The 19,813-nt window shown below is 41.0% G+C and overlaps 1 protein-coding gene and 1 long non-coding RNA gene across 6 annotated transcripts in view; one reads left to right on the top strand and one right to left on the bottom strand.

Annotated features, from left to right (window-relative positions):
* The window catches only part of LOC136181249 (uncharacterized), a 47,490-nt gene that overhangs the window by 10,260 nt on the left and 17,417 nt on the right, over positions 1–19,813 (top strand). The gene's annotated exons all lie outside the window — the stretch shown is intronic.
* The window catches only part of frmpd4 (FERM and PDZ domain containing 4), a 32,813-nt gene continuing 13,803 nt past the window's right edge, over positions 804–19,813 (bottom strand). For 3 of the 5 annotated variants that reach the window (XM_065961880.1, XM_065961881.1, XM_065961883.1), the window contains 15 exons: positions 13,736–13,896; positions 13,312–13,432; positions 11,848–11,893; positions 10,880–10,984; positions 9,867–9,974; positions 9,425–9,556; positions 8,693–8,812; positions 8,349–8,485; positions 7,900–8,026; positions 7,583–7,672; positions 7,297–7,479; positions 7,002–7,122; positions 5,939–6,916; positions 4,102–5,301; positions 804–2,571 (listed from right to left, as the gene is read on the bottom strand). In XM_065961880.1, coding sequence (XP_065817952.1) covers positions 1,346–2,571; positions 4,102–5,301; positions 5,939–6,916; positions 7,002–7,122; positions 7,297–7,479; positions 7,583–7,672; positions 7,900–8,026; positions 8,349–8,485; positions 8,693–8,812; positions 9,425–9,556; positions 9,867–9,974; positions 10,880–10,984; positions 11,848–11,893; positions 13,312–13,432; positions 13,736–13,896 — 4,855 coding nt within the window. In that variant the 3' untranslated portion in view covers positions 804–1,345. The remainder of the gene's footprint in view (positions 2,572–4,101; positions 5,302–5,938; positions 6,917–7,001; positions 7,123–7,296; positions 7,480–7,582; positions 7,673–7,899; positions 8,027–8,348; positions 8,486–8,692; positions 8,813–9,424; positions 9,557–9,866; positions 9,975–10,879; positions 10,985–11,847; positions 11,894–13,311; positions 13,433–13,735; positions 13,897–19,813) is intronic. The other 2 variants (XM_065961882.1, XM_020634482.3) reach the window with 1 other exon arrangement.

Raw genomic sequence — 19,813 nt, 5'->3', positions numbered from 1 at the left:
TAGGACATGGGAAGTAGCTTTATAGAAGGTAAAAGCAGCCTGTTGTTCCGCTACGATGGCCCAGACTGAAATATGTTAACAACTTGTAATGCAATGTAGCACAGTCAAGTCCTCCTCAAGATGAATTGTAATTATGTCTTTGATTGTTCATCTACTGCCATCATCCGGTTTTAGCATGATTTGTCAAATACTTTGGTTCAATGGCACATGACTGCTAACAGCTGTACTTTGTGTTTTTTTTTGGGGGGTGTTAATAAGAAAATACTAACAGGCTAAACAAAAATGGCAATTACATTTAACGTTACCTGCTTAACATAGGGCAAATTATCATTGTCATGTTAATGCTAATATTAGCACTTAGCTAAAAGTGCAGCCTCACAGAGAATGGCTGTTGACTCTGATAAGCATAAACCCCGTGCAGCATGTGCTTGGCTCCTCTCACACATGTCAAGGTGCAAACACTCTCACCGGTGCCCTAAGTGAGATTAGGGACCGTGTACAAAAAAACATTAGTCTCAGAAAAGAAAAGACATTTTGTACCAGATTTAGCTAACTAGCTAATTTTCATCTGTAGTCCCTGGGCAGATGATGGCAACAGTAAAATACAAAATGGACCCTCATCATCAGTAATGCAGAGATCATTACTTCCACCCAGGCTTCAGTAAATTGTAATATCATGAATTCTTAAACTGAATAAAAAAAATTCAATAAAACACAAGGTATTGGTTTGAGAGGATCCCAATTAACGGCTAACAACACACATGTTTATTAAAACACAGATAGACAAACAATATTTGAGAAAATAGTTTTTGAAAAGTTTAAATTTTTTAATGATGTTGACAAAAAAAGAAAAGGAAAATACTCGGTGTTCATGTGTAAAGTATTCATGAAATTAAAGTGAATCCAGCAAATGAAAAGATCATATAGGGTCATGTCTTATCCTGTGCAATGATTTGTCAATAGCTGTATATATATATCTATATCTATATATATCGATAGATATATTTAGTATTCATTCCTTCAACATAAATCATTTTTTTTACAATATAAACAAGGATTTTTCAAGATTTTCATAATCTAGATGCTTAGTCCAATTTATCATTAAAATATTCCCTTTGATATATTAGATAATATGCTTGACAGAAGTGATTTGATCTTGTCCATGAAGGCCTTAATATAATCTATTTAAAACTTGAATGATTCATATCATTTTATATTAACTTTACAAAATTAAATATTGTATACACAAGGCAAGTTTCTATTTATTTTCACAGCAGTTCAGATTGGTTGTTAAACCCATGTCTCTTATGTATGGCTTTAAAATCAATCATCAGAACAAAAACATTTACTTTTTGAGCAGTGTTTGCAGCGAGTGAGTTAGTGTGTTTAGAATAGTAGACATGGTGGCAGAGTGATGTGTCAATGCATTCACATTTTGGTCACCGGGGGAGCCTCCTGAAGCCATCTCAGCAGATTTCAGCAAACACACGTAGTTCATGACCACCTCGTCCACCTTGGCTACCATCTCACGCCGCTCCCTCTCGCTGCTCAGGCTTTCTACCAGCGACATGCAGGCCTGAGTTAAGCAGCAGAGCGTGTGAAAGCTGTGCGTCAGAGTCAGAAGTAACTCCTCTGGGCTGCTGTACTCCACAGCCATCTGAGTGCAGGCGCTGCCCAGCACTTTGCTCTGCATTAGAAGCAGCTGGGAGTGTGTATCCATGTCGGCCTCGATGATGTCAGGCTTCTCACCTCTGGAAAAGTGGCCAAGACTGGAACGCAACACAGTGACCATATCTAAGGCATCCTTTCTTGCAAGTGCAAACCCTGTGTGAAGGCTGTAGGTTTTCCCCTTCATTGAATTGACACGAGCCAGCCTTGCTTTAAGACTTGTGTCATTCATAGCTGTAGCTGTACTACTCTGCTCAGCTTTCAATCCTCTTTTCTCTCTGCGACTGGAAGAAACTGAACTAACAGAGAACAGAGCATGTGAGGGCATCTCTCTGTCTTCATTGTGACCTTCAGTGTTTGACTTTCTCCGCAGGAAGCAGTGACCGAATGGTCCACGACACCTCCGAGTACTTGCCTCCAGCCTTGGTGCTGTAGACTTTGGGAGCGTCAGGAAGGCTCCTCCTACCAGCCTTCTGCCAGATGAATTCAATGCAACTGAACCCTGGGATAAGCTCTTGGGCAAGGTTTTGGCCGAGAACATCCTCTGTACTTTTGGGGGATCTTGAGATTGGCAACTCTGACCACCACTCTTTCCTTTAAGTGAGGTTTTTGTCTTCTCAAACAGGGCTTCTAAGTTCCTGGAACCCGGCAATATGGTGCTTAAGCTCCTCTTGAGCGTCTGAGCCCTGCATGGCTTCCTGAGGCTGCCTGTTGTAGGGTCACATGAAGATCCGCTTAAGGGGAAAGCCACAATGTGTGGGCCAGACTCTGGGATGGCCTGTGTTAGCCCGCTAGGCTCTGTGCTACTTCTTAAAGATAATGGTGACATGGTGGTGGTGGTGGTACTGGTCTCATATAGAGCTAAAGATGACTCTTCCTCAGCCTTCTTCAGCTGTGTGCAAGCTACACTAGGGGTAGTAGGGAAACAAAAAGAACTGTTAAGCATCTCTCTTGAGCACATATTCACATAATAGAAATACATATTATGGTTACAGATGATTACCAGACTTATACTTTAAACAGAAAGTGACTGAACGTGTTCCAACTAATAAATACTTTGGGTTTTTTACTTGAAAAAAATCTGTCTTTCTGTCAACATATCGAGTGATGAACAAAAAACCTGAACGTGAAATGGGGTTTCTTCTAAAGAAAATAAAGCTGTTTTTCTTTTATTGCTGGGAAGAAACTCAACCAAGCAACATTTGTAGGAGTGATTGACTATGGTGATATTCTTTATGTGCATGCTACCTCATCCTAACTAGAAAAGTTGGACTGAGTGTACCATGCTGCATTGCCATTTGTCTCTGGTTTGGGTTTTCGTACACATTGTTTGTGTGAGGTATCAGTGAGCAGGTATGTCTTCATTTGTACATTTTTTTCCTTTTAGGTCCATACTACATGAACTGCCTTCCTTTGTATGTTCTCTGCTGATTCCTAAAGCTCTCAGCAGCTGTAGCCTTCCATCTCAAGGACTCATCATTTACGTCATTACATGAACTCCATCTGTCTTTGGTGGAAGTGCTTTTTTTGTGTTTGCTCCATCATCTTGGTATGAAATGCAGAGTCACCTTAAACTAGAGCATTTAGTTGTCTTAGAGGATTTTAAAACCAGGATAAAGGATCATTTGACGACTGTATGCACATGTTACTCTGCTTAATGCTCCCCATTTGTTGCTTGACGTAATATATGTTGTATTGACTGTCTTTGCTCTGTCTGAAACTTTTATGCTGCTGTCTTGGCAAGGTCTCTTGAAAAATAGATTGTATTTTACTGGTTAAATTAAGGTTAAAATACATTTATATATGATTTCAAGAAGAAAAACAAAGAATTCCTACCCAGTTAAAGTAATATTTTAAACAAAAACGTCTAGCGAGCCCTCAGATTTATTTAGGACCTCTCGGGGTACCAAATGTTTCGTCTCAAAAGTATATGCAGATTGTTTGGCCCTGGATTTTCTTCCAGATCTGAGATATCCTTTGTAAGATAAGGCAGCAACCTCTGGGGCAGAGAGATGAAGTCTTTGCAAAACTGCCAAAATCTGTAGTTCCTCCAGTTGTTGCTTGAGGCCTTCTCTAATAGCAAGTCAATCCCCATTGGGCCCCTTTGTTAAAATTTATCAGTAGATTTTACACTTTGGAAAATCAAAGTGAGGTCTGCACTTTTTATAAAGCTGTATGATGTCTCTGGTGCTTTTTTTGATGTGAGGACTACGAAGAAAATGTTATTCTCCTGCACGATGTACAAGTGATGCAGAAATCTCCGACACATGGGTGCATAAAACAAAGCTTTCTGCATGACTGTACACCGCTGAGAAAATGTGTTTTCGATGTTTGTGTTGGCATTAAGTGACTGAAGTAATTGTCTTTCTATGATGTCATGTACTTACACAGACACACATACGTACAAGAGAGCACCCTACTGTTTAGTTTTACCTGTGGTTTCTTTTATCTTTGGCATTCTGTGTATGCCTTCCCCTGTCACGCGTAACCCCGGCTCTGCACTGGTAGCTGCATGAATCTTCCTCAGCAGGGTGGGGTCTATGGGATGACCCAGCTTCCCTTGACCCGGGGGCCCGTACGCCCTCTCTTCAGCAGTTCCATAAGTCAGTCCCTTGAGCGATGACTCTGACAGAACGTGCATATTGTCTGTTGCACAAAGGGGAGAATCCATGGGAGTGACGCAGCTGCTGCTGCCTGTGCTACAACCAGCGTCTATAGAGGAACATTGTGAACTTTGGAGAGAATGAACGCCTTCACTCTGTATCGATGACATGCGCTTGCTCAAGTGGTATTCGTGTAGTCGCGTGACGTCTTGCTCCGACGGTTGAGTCTTAATTTGTAGCTGCTCGTTCACTTGGGAGGGAGCATCCCCCTCTGCAGGCCCCCTGGACGGGGAGCGAGCGTGTGCATCTAACTGTTGGCCTCTTTCATCCGAGTCTTGTTTCTCTCCTTTTACTATCAACCTTTGTGCGTTGGCAGCTTGTGAGTCATGCACACATTCTGTGGACACATTTTCTGCCATTTTGTTTCCAGGCGCTCTCTGCTGCCATTTTTGATGCCTGTCAAAGTGCGTTCGCCCCAGATCAAGTTGATTCATGTAATAGGAATCCCTCACAGTGAAAGCGTTATACTTTCCCACAAGATGAGGGGGCTCCCCTTTAGCTGAGTCCTGAGACGTCGTGTGAGACCTGTCAGAGGATTCACAGGTTTCTCCTTGGACTCTGCTCTCTGCCTCCCTCTGTTTCCCTCTCTGTCTGCTCATTACTGAGTCCATGTGCATCTTGGTGAAGTATTCACTGACTGATTTGATTTCCATTGTCTCTGGCTCCATTTCCCCGCCGTCTGAGTGAAAGATCTGAGAGGAGGAAACAGCGGATGACTTTGCCTCCTCCTCCTGATGCTCCTGGGGATTGTACTGCATAGCTCCTACACCACCTCCGCCGGCCGCAGTGCCCTCTCTCTTGTCATCGTTTACGGCATGGTATCCTTCTGTCATAGCCACATGCAGCCTCAGGTGGTTGTCTGAGTGTCTCTGAGCAGTGGCCAGCTCCGAGCTCTCTGTCATCTCAGAGGAATTTGTCTCGTTGCCAGAATCTGAGGAGTCAGGACTAAATGCTCGTGAGATTTCTACACCTGTGTATCACAGAGAGACAAACAGTCATTAACTGAACAATAGTAAACAATCATTAATTGTAATTAGCTGTAAACAAAGTCTGGTACAATTCATCAAATGGCAACATTTATGTTTAATATTGTACATGACAAATTTTAGTTCCATTAATAACTTGACTAATGGCACATAAAGGCACTAAGCTATTGTACTCAGCTATTGGTAATGACAACATTTGGCCTAGGAATAAGGAGTGAACACTGTTTTATTAAATTGACAGTAAAAAAAGTCAATATACTCCAAAATAAAATTTAAGTTTAAATATAAAATAGGGAACAACGCTCAAATACTTAAAATGAACATGTTATAAATGGCTTGAGTATGTGTTGCAGCAGAGATCTAACATTGTGCAGTGTGCATATGAGAAAACAAACAAAATGAAACACAAAACAACAACAACAAATGGAAATTAAAGTGAATGATGCAGTAATGAACAAATGATTATGTGCTAAAGTGAATGAAGAAATACTCAAACAAATGGAAACATAGAACATAATGGGCTTTATTGCAAAAAATAAAATAAAGAACAACAAATGAAAAATGAATGGCTGGAACACGTGTGGTGTTAATGTATGAACGTTACAATAGTGTAAGGAGAACCTGTGCTACTCTCTGACTGTGCCGGACTCTGTTCCTCCGATGCAGCGAGAGCCTCGAGGGCCTGTAAGGTGGACACCACCGCATCATTCAGAGGCTCCCCATGGCCCCCTGCTCTGTGCGTGGGCACTGAATCTATAAGAGACACCGGGATGTCATTGCAGGCCCCCTTGGCCCGGGCCCTGGCCCCCTGCTGCTCTTCCTCATCCGAGCTGTCCCTGAAGCCGGGAGGAGGAGCAGCGATGGCCAGGTTAAGAGAGTGCAGCAGCACGTCATTGTCCTCCTCGTCATTACCCTCCGGCGGGGGAGGGAGGGAGGTCAAGTCGATGATGTCATCGCTGGACCCCGAGAGTGAGAGTAACATGGGCTTGTCAATGTCACTCATCACCACGTCCTCCTCACAGCTGATGTCATCCTCGTCTTCTGCGTCATCGGTCGTCTCGGCGTAGCAGATATCGTGCAGCAGCGGCTCCTCGATGCACTCAGTGGTGCCAAAGATTTTGGTAGAGTAGTTATACCCGTCCCCCTCCTCTATGGCATCCATCATCTTATAGTCCTCCTCCAGTCGCCTGTACATGGGGCTGTGATTGTCTAGAATCTCTGGGCTATCATCCATCAGTCTCTGGTAACCCAGATTCTGGGGGTTTACACCGTCTAAGGGAGGGTCTCCAAATATAAAGGAGACCTTTGCACCCCTGGAAGAGTCTTGGGGTTTGGGCCTTGGGACATTGAGGTAAGTCTGGGTGTAGGGGACCCTGCAGCACTCGGCTCTCTCTGCCATGTGCATCGAGTGCTGGACCTGGTGGATCTCGGTTACATAGACCGGTTGGCTTTCACACCTCCCGTGGTCGAGGTATTCAAACTCTTGGTCAGAGTAATCTTGGCTACACCTCTGGATGTTCCGCTCATCGGGTCCTTTGTGGGGTGTGCTGTATGTACACTCGATGGCCTGGTAGTTCTGCTTTATTCTTGCTGCATGGCCTGCAAAGAGGAAGCAGAAATGTGAAAAATGCACAAACACTTTCTGATGAGTCATCCTGTGTTTCAGATGTACTCTTCTTCATACCATCTGTGTTTTTGGCCACATTGAAGATGGAACGCCGAGAGTCCACCAGTAATCTGTAGTAGCCGGCAGTCAAACAGGCCAGATTCATCGCATCAACGGACTCCATTAAGAGAGTGATGGGCTGTGAAAGAGGAAGATAAGAGGACAATGAGGACAAAGAAAATTGGGAACTATAGAATGAGACTGTGATGACTGCTGAACAGACGTGTTGCTGTTAGAAAAATACAGAAAATATGCATAAAACCAGTCAGCATGTGTTATTCCTTTTAAAAAAAAAAGTGGAATGATTATTAACCTTTACGTCCAGAACATGTAGTTCCACTCTGACCCTGTTCTCATCTTCTGTGTACATTTCAATCCGGTTCACATGACTGAAATCAGCCAGAAGTGCCACCAGATTTGTTTTGGTATTAATCACATGGCTGATGCCATATTTGGGCCCGACCAGCAACGTCACCTCTGTGTGCTTCTCGCCTTGCTGTGAAGAGGAGCAGAGAGTCCAGCATGACAATGAGCATGTGATATTTTTTCAAGTCGCTCTCTACTTATAAAATGTGAGATAGCAAGATGGTTTCACTCACAACAAGTATTGATTTAAACACCCGTCCTCCATACAGCCTCAGATCACTGAGATACTTCAGATAATGGACCTTTGCTTGCAGGGCAGTCAGCTGTAATATGAAGAAGAAAGAGACGTAAGACAGGAGACAAGCTCAAGTAACCTTCAACTGAGATGCAGCAGTTTCTTTTCAAGAAGCCAGCCACAGTTATTTTAAAATGCAACAGTCCACTAGGTGATAGTCAAGAGTCTTTTCAGATGTTGAGTCAGGCACATAGAGATGGAGAGCCACACAAACACAGAGAGAAGAAGAAAAGAGAAGAAGAAAGAAACAGCTACCTTTTTACCGGGCGGCACCAGGTTCTGGTTGGTTTTGAGGATGTGAGTGAGGGCTTTTTTGATGTTCTTCTCTTTCATGCTGGACAACACGGCAGGAGGCAGGAACAAGGCCAGACCCCACTCCTTCCTGCAGAGGCACAATTCACAAAGATAAGAGAATGTGGCTGGATCACTATGAAAAACAGTCAAGTCATCATTCTTGATTGGTAATCGATTTCCTTCACCCAGAGGTGCTTCATGGATTTTCTGACAGGATACACCAAGAATCATTAACTAACAAGCAGGGATGTATATTCTGTAGTAGAACACAGTGAACTCATTGCTTTTTGATGATGTTACTCCAGACTCCATCGTGTCCTCTATAGCTGGACCAAGTCATTAGAGGCAACAAAATCTTCAATACTTAGATTCCAGTCTGCATAGCTCTGCCTGAAATTCAATCTACTTACTCAATATACTTGAGGGAAACTTTCTGGGACTGCTTGGTATTGATGGTTAGAATATACATTTGCAGGGCGGCCAGATGGAGAGCCGTGTCGTATTTCAGCTCTGACCCAAATCGCTCCAGTACCACATCATTACAGCTCTGGAGGAGCCGGAGAGAGAGAGAGAGAGGACAGGAGGAGGTTACACTTGAGTTACTTTTCTCATCACAAAACTCAAGACAACTTCACACTTACAGAAAGCGCTCGTTAGCTACCGTCGTTATGAAAGAGAAAGTCTTCATACTCTGTTTCCTTAAAACTTTTAGCAGAAATGTGCATGCATATTTTATGTATTTCCTGATATCCACCTGGACATAAAGGTACTCAAAAGCCACTGCATCCCTCCTGAGCAGCTCCACGGGGTCCTTTGGGACAAAAGTGATGCGAAAGAAGCACTTCATCTTGTGTGACCCCGGCCTCTGTGTCACCTGAAGATAAGGAGGGTCACATCAGTCAAGCATTCTACTAATTCATTTTTTAGTCCTCACCCATTTCCAAGAATTCTTTCTTAAGATGGGCAGGAACAGAGCTTGACATGCTACTTTAGGTATCTTGTCATGATGTACCTCTTTGACAGTTATGGAATAGATAGACATTGTGGCCAATTAGAGTATTTTTCCTTTTAAGCCAGGAGAAAGATATTTTGCATCAAGCCCTGAAACTAGATAAAGCTAGCATAGCTGTTTTTCCAAGGTATGAAACAATCCAGGTACCAGCCTCTGTAAGATGAACTATCATATTTCATCTCTAGTGACCTAAGCATACAGAAACTGGAGAGTAAAATTAAGCAGTAGTGATTTTCTTGATGTGTATCAATATTTTATCACTCTTGACAGGAAAGTGGATAAGCACTCTTCCCAAAAGTAAAACTAGGCTTTAACATTCCTCATGTTCTATAAATACACCGGTATGTATCCTGAAGATAAAAACAGTTTGTACCCCTTTTCTGTTTCTACCATCAAGTCTTATTTGTCTTATTACCATGTATTATTCAAATGCCTTTCCCTCTGTCTTGTAGAAGGCAAAAAGCACGGGCTCACCTGAGTTAGCATCTCCTGCTCATGTAGGAGCATGAGTTTGCTGGCAGATCCCTCCGCTCTTTGTTCCAGCATCAGGGAGAAGTGCTCGATGCTTTTAATGGATAGCTTTTCTTGCAGGGTCAAGATGACATCCTTCCAAAAAGACAAAGTCAGAGTTAATCTAACACCAGAAATGTGCACATGCAGCATCCTGCTTGTGCCCGGCTCAATGCCATAACAGTAAATCCTTTCCCACACACGCACACACTATTTAACATATGATCTGAATTTCCACTGCAGAGTTAAAAAATATATAAATAATGTGTATTAAATGTACATAGTAAGCATACTGTAGGTACTGAAGGCCATAGTCAGAAAGTAATTACCACTTTATAATGTATGCAATGTTTGGTTACTTAAAGTGTGCAGCTGAATAGTGAAGCATGTTGTTTTAATCACATACCTTAATGGATGTGTTGCTGTCAAATTTAAATGATTTAGTTTGCCCGTTCTCCAGGTACACCTTCAGCACATTTGGCATAAAAAGAAGCGAGTTGTCCTTCACCGTTTCCTTTAGGATGAAACAAAATCATGTCATTACCAAAATTACTTTTTCTAACTGAGAGTTCACTGTAGTTTTTTATTGAACAAGGCGACAGGAGAAGACATTTAGCAGGTGGAAAAACAGCTAGCCCAGCTCTGCAGGTTACAAAATCCACCTACTAGCGCCTCTATTAGCTACTATTTGACAGGTTGTTGTTGTTTTTTTCCCACAGTGACAGCAGGAGACAGTTACTGCAGGCAGCCAGGAAATAATTTGACACATAAGCGCCCTGTGAAACCACATTTTTGATACTGACACTTTTTTTCCCCCCACAATAAAACAATCAGCATATCATGTAAATGAGTGAGCGTTAAGATGCTGTTGAGTGGATCGTATTTAAAGCTTGAGACATGTGGACAGGTTATATGCTTCAATTCAACATGCTAAGTGAGGCTCTCCTACACGACTAAAGCTTTGATTTAAACAGAGACAGAAACTGTTTAGATAGTCTCATCAAATTTAAACATGTTAGTGACCTGTTGTAAGTTTTTAATGTTCAAAAATAGAAGTAAAAAATACACTCAAAGCTCTTCCTCAATTATCACCTTCTTGTTTTATGGTCTCTATAAAGCTGCCCTTTGTATTCAGAGGATATGACTGCCTGATAGATAGTCCCTCTTCTTTGTTGTAGCTCTGTGTGAGAGAGCCCCCTTTTTTTTCTGTCAATCATACTCACATACTCTTACATCCTGATGATGTAAGAGAATAAATAAGAAGAAGGGGGAGGTGCATTTAGTGCTCATGTGTGTCATCATTTTACAGTTCTTGATTTCTGAGTTCCTTGATTTTAGAGCTTTAGGAGTTTAAGCCTGCTGCTGTTGTCTTCTGATCGTAGCCTTGATGTGTACAGAATTAATCAGTGTGTGACTTACGGGAACCTGGCCATTGATGATGACCTCCTCAGCAAAGCGTACTTTAACAGGATTCGTCTTTAACTTGGCCTTTTTGGCTGCGCTTATGAATGCTGATTTTGGAGACTTTTGAAATGAAAGAAGACAAAAAAAAGATTAAAAGGACAATCAGGACAGAGTGACGCTATGTTTCTCTCACCCTCACACATTTCAAGGACATGTTCCCTTTCTGAAAAAAAAAAAATCTCCACTCAGTGCTGATAGAATTAAGGTGGCTCAGTGCAAGGGCATGAGAGGGAGCAACGCCTCACTGCTTTGCTGTGTCATCGAGGCATTGGTAAACAGAGGCAATTACAGGCTGCATCTTATTCCTCTATTGTGGAATACATCAACCTTATTTTATACAAATCAAACCCTTATTCAATTTTCTTTGTGAAGTGATTTTTTTCAGGTCCACTGAAACACTCTGACATTGAAAAAAGGTGAATTAAAACACACAATCAACAGATGCGTTTACACCTTACATTTTCAAGTTATAGCAAATGTTGCATCATTGAAGTAAGACACTTAAATTTCAGTCACTTTGTAGAGAGAATGATCAGATTTCTGTCGCTCCAGAAGCAGTATGTTTGTTGCTTTCTTTCTAATTTCTGCTAAATTATAGTAAGCATATAAAGGCTCCTGGCAGTTTGCATTCATCACATCTGATGCTCTGTGACCCTAAGTGTTGATGGCAGGTTCATCTTAGGTCCTGCGAGGCTCTGACGCTACGACATGAGACGACTTGGAAGGACTGCAGCATGAACTCCCTTCAAGTTAGTGGGGACTCTTAACACTCAGCTAAGGCACTACTGATACAGTGCCAGCACAAACATATGGCATGATTAATGACTTGCTTTCGTGGAGTCAACAGACTAATCCCCTCCAGAGACACACAAGCATCCTATTGGAATGCACTTTGTTTCATTCATCGAGATGGAGAAACTTACTGGGTATGGCTGAACAACAGTCAACAATATGGACTCTTTGCAGCTCCTGCAAGAAACACACACAAAAAAAAAAAATACTTTTAATTTTAGATTTAGTTTTTGGTGTAAAATTGAATAAAAAAAAAAAGCGTCCCAAAAATGCTCATGTGGGACCACAGCAGGAAGAACATAGTGCAGAGATTTCCTGCCGAGATCCATCACAAGGCCTCGGGAGCTGTGAAGAAGAGGCCACATGGGCACTTTTCCCTGCACTAATGAATGTTTACAGACTGCAGCACAGGTCACACGAGGACCAGATCTCAGCCAGCCACTCAGCTGTGTCACTGATATTAATCTAATGAGACACATGGAGAAGCATCAACAGCAGCATACAGCTAAATTACAGTAAATGGGGTGGGTGGTGACACAAAACAAAAGCAGCAGAAATGTTTGGCTATACACATAGGACATGGTTCTATTAGTCCAATCCAGCAATCACAAGCCGTACCTATAATAACCTAGCTTTTGCGCCCGCTAAACCCTTACAAATGAGTCAAAAGGACGGTGTTTAATTCACAAACACGCAGAGTTAAATGCTCCATAATGAACTGTGGAGTCATGTTTGCACATATTGAAATGAACCATGATGCTGTCAGGAGAAACATTTGCCCCCTTTCTAGGCAAATCAGCCTCTTTGCAAAAAGTGTCTCATAAACACTGGTACTAACAGCCATACGCTGTTAGAGTGAAATAAATGACCGTCTGAGAGTATGTACCTGTGCCACAGTAACATAGTAACCATGTACAGTATTTATTAAAAAAGTATCCAGTGATCAGGAAAATAATACTACCTCTGTATGACATACACAGAATCTGTAAATAATCTTTAGATGATACATTTACATTATGATTATTAATAGAACCAGTGGTTAAATCTGTCAGCTGCTTGACACTTCATCCACATGTGTGCAGAGGTCTGGAGCCGTTACACATGATGAGCATAAGATTGTTGTTGTTTTTCTTCGTATTGCTCACCCCTTTCAGGGAGAAAGCTTTGTTTCAAACTGAGAAACTCATATTCTTTTTTTGAGTTTGGCCTCTGTCTGCCTCAAGTTTTCCCTCCCCCCCATCATCATGATGAGGACAAAATGAGAGCAGAGCTCTGTGCTGGGGAAGGAGGCAGACAGCTTCTCTCCATATTCAGACGCAAAGCAAGGAGCAAGCTGCACGCAGCAGCACAACTTCAGGGAGCATGAATATCATTCACGCTACAGGCTTTGTGAAATAGAAGTTTAGAAGTTTAGTTTTGAGGCGCAATTTTAGAGCTATTAGCAGCTGCAAGTAATTCTTATTGAATGAGGCCTTGGTCTTTTCTGAGTCAAAAAAGCAAAGTTAGATCAACTTTGATTGAATGTGGTGAGACAATAAAAAACCCTTTGTTTCATTATAAACAAGAGGAGTAACAGCAGGTAAATGTCATCTCACCTTAGTGTGTTGTCATACCTGACAAGGTCGATGACCCTCTCCCTGGGAGCTGAGCTGACTGGCTCATCATTAATCATGATGATCTCGTCCCCCGGGATCAGCTTCCCTTCTGATGGACCCCCTGCAAATGCACACCAAACACAGGTTAAGTGCTACAAATGTTGCACAGTGACACCATTTTTCTTAGATTTTCTTGACTCCTGTCTAATGGCTTAAGGCTCCAATGAATGCTTACTCATTGAGTGCTGTTAAAATCAATGAATCATCGACGTAAAGCGCAGCCTGAGTGAGTTTTCATGTCTTCTTACTCGCTACATTTTAAGGAGGATAACATCTCCTTCGGGGAATGTGTTGATAATGGCCATGGATCGGATGAGTCACTGTGATATTAGAGTTCAGTGCATACAGCTGAGGGGCTCTTTACCTGGTGTGACTGAGCGAACCACAACAGGTTTCTCACTGCCTGCCACGAATCCAAAGCCAAGCACCGGGTCCCGTCTCATCTCCACATTCCGGGGTGTTGGTGGCACAAACTTGTCCCCGTCTAGACGAACCTCCTCCAGGGAGCTGCTCTGGGAGACGTGGCTGTGGGCAAAATGGACATGAAAGATCGAATGGAAATGAGTCCACGGTTTTGCTTATGTTTTCAGTAAACTGGCATGTTTAAGGCATTTAAATGTGGTATTTGTTTTTATTTATTTATTTATTTGGGAAATTTCAAGAAGATGAAGACATGATGAGTTGTACAACAACGAAAAGTTGGCCAAAAATAGACAGAAAATATTTTGATCATTACCTCAAACCTAAAGGCAAATTAAAGCAAAATCTTCAGTATATCTAAGATATCATTTATTTCACTACTGGAGTCTTTGTTGTTGTTTAAGACAATACATACATCATCAAAGGCACAGGGAACTTGTGAAGTATTTGGTTTTTGAAAAGATTTTTTGGGGGGCTTTTTGCCTTTCGTTGTAACGTAAAGTTGAAAATGTACCATCGGAAATCAGGAGAGAGAGTGAGGAATGTCATGTAGGAAAGGAGCGACAGGTCAGACTTGAACCCAGGCCACCCGCTTGGAGGATGATTGTCTCCATACAGTACATGGAGCACGACCTGCTAAGACAGCCGTGCCTTGTGAGGGGTTTGTAGAGGAATTTATTTAATGATTTACAGGGCCAGCCCTAACCCACTTGGTGCCCTAGGCAAGAATTTAGCTGGTGCAACCAATTCCACCATCAATCACAGTATTCATGCACTACACAGAAAACTGTCTTTTCTTTATTTAAACCTGATATTTATCAGTGTCGCTCACTTCTCATAACTCGTCTGAACTCCTCCCCCACAAAGAGCAGGTAACGAGCAGCGGTGTTGTGATGCGTCAGGTTGAGCAGGGAGAAAGAGAATAGAGCCTTTTTGATGAAGTTATGTTTTCTTGGATTCTTTTGTTGTATTACTGAATAATAGCATGAAAATTAGATTAGATAAAATAACATTAGGTGAAAGATAAACACTTTTTTCCCTCTTTTTTCGTCTTGTTATCTTCAACTTTTCTTCCTCACTCATTTCAGGTTCTAGGACGCCCCCTACAGACAGACCCACAGCATTTGCCTACACAAGTACACATACACTTTGAGTTTTTAGAAAACAAATGTATTATATTTATTATTACACTGGATGGATGATAACATGCAGAATTATTAATAATACAAACAATTGTGAGTTGCAGCTCAGTTGTTTTAAGTGCTGGCTGAATTTGAAAAACCATTTAAAGAATGATGGTTTTAGAAGCCAAGACTGTGAAGCAGTCTGGAGAAAGCTGGACAAAAAATGTTAATAAGAAGGACAGCACTAACTAAAACTTCTCCTCTGTAAAGAGTTTTGGGTTGTTACCTAAATCCTCAAAATATTTAGAGACAGGATTCCAACTAGTGTTTTGAAATAAGGAACTAGTGCTTCATGTGGGCGATGGTAATCAAGCTCAAATGTTTGTATTGTTCTACCACTACCACAGAAATTCCCTGTGTGCTCTAGCAGGAAGCAGTTACAGTTTTCATTCACACAGTCGTGTTACGGAACAGATGTTTACCCTGCCACACTGATAAACACGTGGACAGATAGAATGCAGAGAGTTGTGTGTCTTTGAAGACACTCGTGACTGAAGTTTAGAAGTTTGAGGTTTCTTTCTGAAAACTTAGACTCCTGAAATCTAGCTGGCTGCTAGACTCTGCTGTGAACCATTTCCACCCTGATCAATCTTTTTTAAAAATGTTTTCCTGAGCTGAAAGCCTGTAAACAAAGTGTCTGTGATCAGAGTTTCTGCAGTGTTCCTTCACTCCCTCTGGCTGCAGAAGCAACAGCAGCAGCTCCGTATGGTGCCAACAATGTTGGTTAATTAAAGCCGTGGGCAGACAGTGTGTAATTCACAGTTACTCCTGACACATGTACTGTTCAACACTAAATACTAACAATTTATCTTACGTGGCACAAAGACACAGTGAGATCTGTCAATCGCAAGCCCGATGCTATGAAAAAAACAAACAAGATGTTTAAAGATTAGTGACAGTCAACTGATATGTTGGAGGAGGATTCAACAATTCTTTCCCAGAGCTAAAAGCAGGAAGAAAACAAATCATGTGATCTGTCATCGGGATGTTAAATGCAGCTGCTAAACAGACGCAATGAAAGATGACAGGACGGACAGAATGATTATATAGGGTTACTTCAGGCTTTTATGTTTTTGTGCAAATGCCAATGCTGAACTAGAAGTGAACCCACTCTTTGTTAAGCTATTTCATGGAGCTTAACAGAGAACTGAGATTTGAAATGGAGATATTAAATGTTGGAATCGAGTGCTCAGCCTTTTAAAAGTAAAAGACAGGATAACAAGAAAGACAATAAAACAGCCAGTTTGAAACCACTGACTTTAAATCAACCTGCCAATTCTTCATTGTTTGGAGAGTGGTGCAGACGTCTACAGCACGAAGCTCGAGTGTGGAACAGACTCAGAACAGAGCCTGTTACTTAAATCCTATGTTTGAACTTAGTTAGTCAATATAAAAAATGATGATCTAAATCCATATTTCTTTCAACATGGCACCTCCATTGAAATCATTTTCAACCATTCTTTAACTTCTTACCGGCACAAAACATTTAGGGTTAAATAAACAAAGCCAGAGAGAAAGAAGTACAATACAGTGCTGAAACATTCTCCCATGTACATAAACCTTGAAACTAAAAACACTTAATAAGGTTGATCAGGCTTCATGCAGTTGTTTGACTAATTCTAACTCTAAATAACCTGCCGTCTAAGGGAGATTTTAAACAAGCATTGAATAACGTAGTGTTTGACAGTATGAAGAGGGGCCAGTTTCAAACCACAAAACCAATTTTATTTTTACTCTTTTTGTTAGCAAATCTAATATAAAAGCTGTGACCAGCTAACAACTTAAAGATGACTACACTGCTGTGAGAGTGAGTAGATCATTTAGAACAGGTATTTATACCCTTTGGAGTATAAATATTTAAGACATTTTATAAGGCTAATATTTTTTTAAATATTTGTATTTCAAAATAGAAGCCCTGCCTCTCTCTTTCTATCTAAGCTGAGTTTGATGTAAAAGGAGCTTTAATCATTTCTTAAAGACACAACATGATGATTTGCCTCCTACCAGCTGAAGATTTAAAGCCAGGGCTTGTATTGTATGCGATTTTAAAGCTAAGTTCCATCTTTTGGAAGGTTTCTTTAAAAAAAGACAAAAGACATGAATCCCAGTGCCTCCCATTACTAGGACAATGTTCTTATCCCTCCTCCCACTCGTTTCTTTTTCTCTGTCATAGAGCAGTGAGGGAGGCAGCAAGAGAGACCTTTCTTTAAAAAAAAAAAACAGTGAACTTGCTCTTAGACTAAAGTTATGTTGAACATCAAATCTAGCAAAAGTATCAATGGAACAGCTTTTCTTCATAACCAGTAAAACATATCTTTGTCTTGACTCCAGCAGATATTGTTTGCACAGCAGCTGGCAGGAGATGTTGTTTTTATGGTAATTCAATAAATGCCTCTTTAATTATGTGCTGCTGATTCAATTCAAACAATTGCACAAGCTTATGTAATTGATACTATTCATTCACCACATTACATCTATCTGTGATTAAGATACTGTCGTCTTTGTTTCCATCATAAACAATAAACCGCCCAGAGTATTCCATTAGTGAGATTGGTAACACATTTAGATCAAGGTGTAATCAAAAGATTAAGACAGCGTCTAGTCTGTTTGCTGCATACAAGTATGTTGAAGTGGAATGCATTGAAGCTTTATAGTGAGATCTCACTATAATGTTTATATTACAAACTATTTGTGTGCAACTCTTCTTCTACACAGTAATATAATAGCATCAAGCAAAGTGTGAAAAACAAACTGAAGTGCTGCATATTAAAAAAAAAACTGGATTCTTGACACTGGCTGACACTAGTTGATTTACGACATACAGTATATGAAAAAAAACACACTCAAGAATGATTTAAAGAAAATGGCTCCCAATTAGGTTAAGGCTACATTATCAGACCTTGTCATGTGTCATCACTGGCTCTACAATGTCACAAACTAGCCCCAAATTCATCATTCAGAGATCATACTTTTTGGCTTTCGTTTGTATGTCATAAAGAGGCATGTATATTATTTTTAGTCTTTTTCATAACCAGCTAAAGACTCCTGACAGGAGCTCTAAGTAAATCAAGTTCAGGGGCGTATCCATAATATGCCCCCCCCACCCTTCTGAAAACCAATTTGCACCTCAGATGTAAATCAATGCAATTCCAATGTGTGCACATATGGACATCATGCTCTCCCAACATGAGTGGGTGCCCTACATGGGTCACCCCAGAAAAAAAAAAAAAATCAGGACGCGCTTCTATTCATGACCAACATTATTTCAGTAGCAAAGCCTGCGTGCATGAGTGAAAAAGCAATAATCACTGTTTTTTTAATCTGCACACAAATTCTGAAATATACTATAATTTACTTAAATGCCTTTTAAAGTCAACCGATTTGTCCACACTCTTGTCAAGTTATGATTCTCAAACCAACCCAACATTTAAACAAGGAATTGCTTCATATAACTTTGATGCAATCATTTTGACAGTCTTTAGACATCAACCAATAACAACGATACCTGCACAGTGAACTTCTGAAACGCATTCTGTTCAGAATGTTTGGGTTAGTTTTATATCTGAAATGACATGACCAAACAGATTGTGCACAAATCCAAACCATATGGACCTGTGCATTCAGGAAGAGGGCTGTCTCCTCCCCTGCAAGGCCACCTGCTAAACATGGCTGCTTTCCCATTGTGCAGACAGCCATGCATCTAATGGTCCCTAATCATACTCATTAGCTGCTACTGTAGCTCCACAACGCTCTGCACGCCAATCAGACGCTGCACTTAGAGCCCTACAGTTAACAAGATGAACCAAAACGAGTGGAAAGAATATCTGGCCTGACTGTTTTTATAAAGCATCATTTGGATGAAGTTAGCTCATTCCCAAAAGCAGTATCCTGATACTCTTATTTCAAAAGGCTGCTTTGACATGGCTCACATGTGTTGGTACTACAGAGGCTGTTTTACTTGTTCTTCCAGGAACTAGTGTTTTGGTAAAATTATGCAATCACTGCCAGTTTGTCTTGCCATCTTTTTTTTGCTGTGTCACTCCTCTTGTGATTTTTTTTCAAGCCTGTGTTCTTTGAGTCCTATAAATATTTGATTACGTTATTTGGCATTCTTATGGTCCCAACGATGAGTTTACAATGATATCTTTGTGATTTTTTCCTTGACTTTGTAAAGATAAAGCTATTCCGCCCACTCGTGCTTAGTCTTTAACAGAAACTCTTGCTCTATCTGCTCTGCATTGATACAGATCTCCTCTGCAGTCTCTAGTGCATCACATCTCTTTTAAAACCTTGTGTCACATTGTAAATATTAAATGGCTCTTGCTTTATTCATGTGCTCCTGTCACGCTGACTAGACATGTGTTCCTTTGAGAAATACGACAATTTAGTGAAAGCCCCCTGAAGCCTTGAGCAACTCAGATGTCCGTGAACAGTCAGAGGAGTGGATGTTCGATTGTTCACCAGTCTTTGTCAAATTTAGAAAGCTGCAGCTCGAGCCAAAACAGCCTCCGTGATCTGCCTCATCCAGGCACGCTCTGCATCCAACACTTTCGCTGCTCCTTACTTCTTATATAACTCCTCTGACATCACGCTTCTCATGCTATAACCCGTGTGTGACAAGTGTTCACCTCCTATCTGCGTGCAAATATACACATATTGTTCACATTACAGAGATGCCTCCACAAAACAGCAAAACACACTGCATGGCATTGAATTCCAATTATATATATATAGGATGGAATATAAGTGTGAACAAATGAAAGGTGCAAAAAAATCTACCAACAAAACAGTCTCTAGTGGTCACAGGGTTCGTAAACACAGCAATATTTTCAGATCAA

The sequence above is a fragment of the Labrus bergylta genome, chromosome 13 (assembly GCF_963930695.1).
Source record: "Labrus bergylta chromosome 13, fLabBer1.1, whole genome shotgun sequence".
In the NCBI taxonomy this organism is placed as follows: domain Eukaryota; kingdom Metazoa; phylum Chordata; class Actinopteri; order Labriformes; family Labridae; genus Labrus; species Labrus bergylta.
This window is presented reverse-complemented; position numbering and strand designations above follow the sequence as displayed.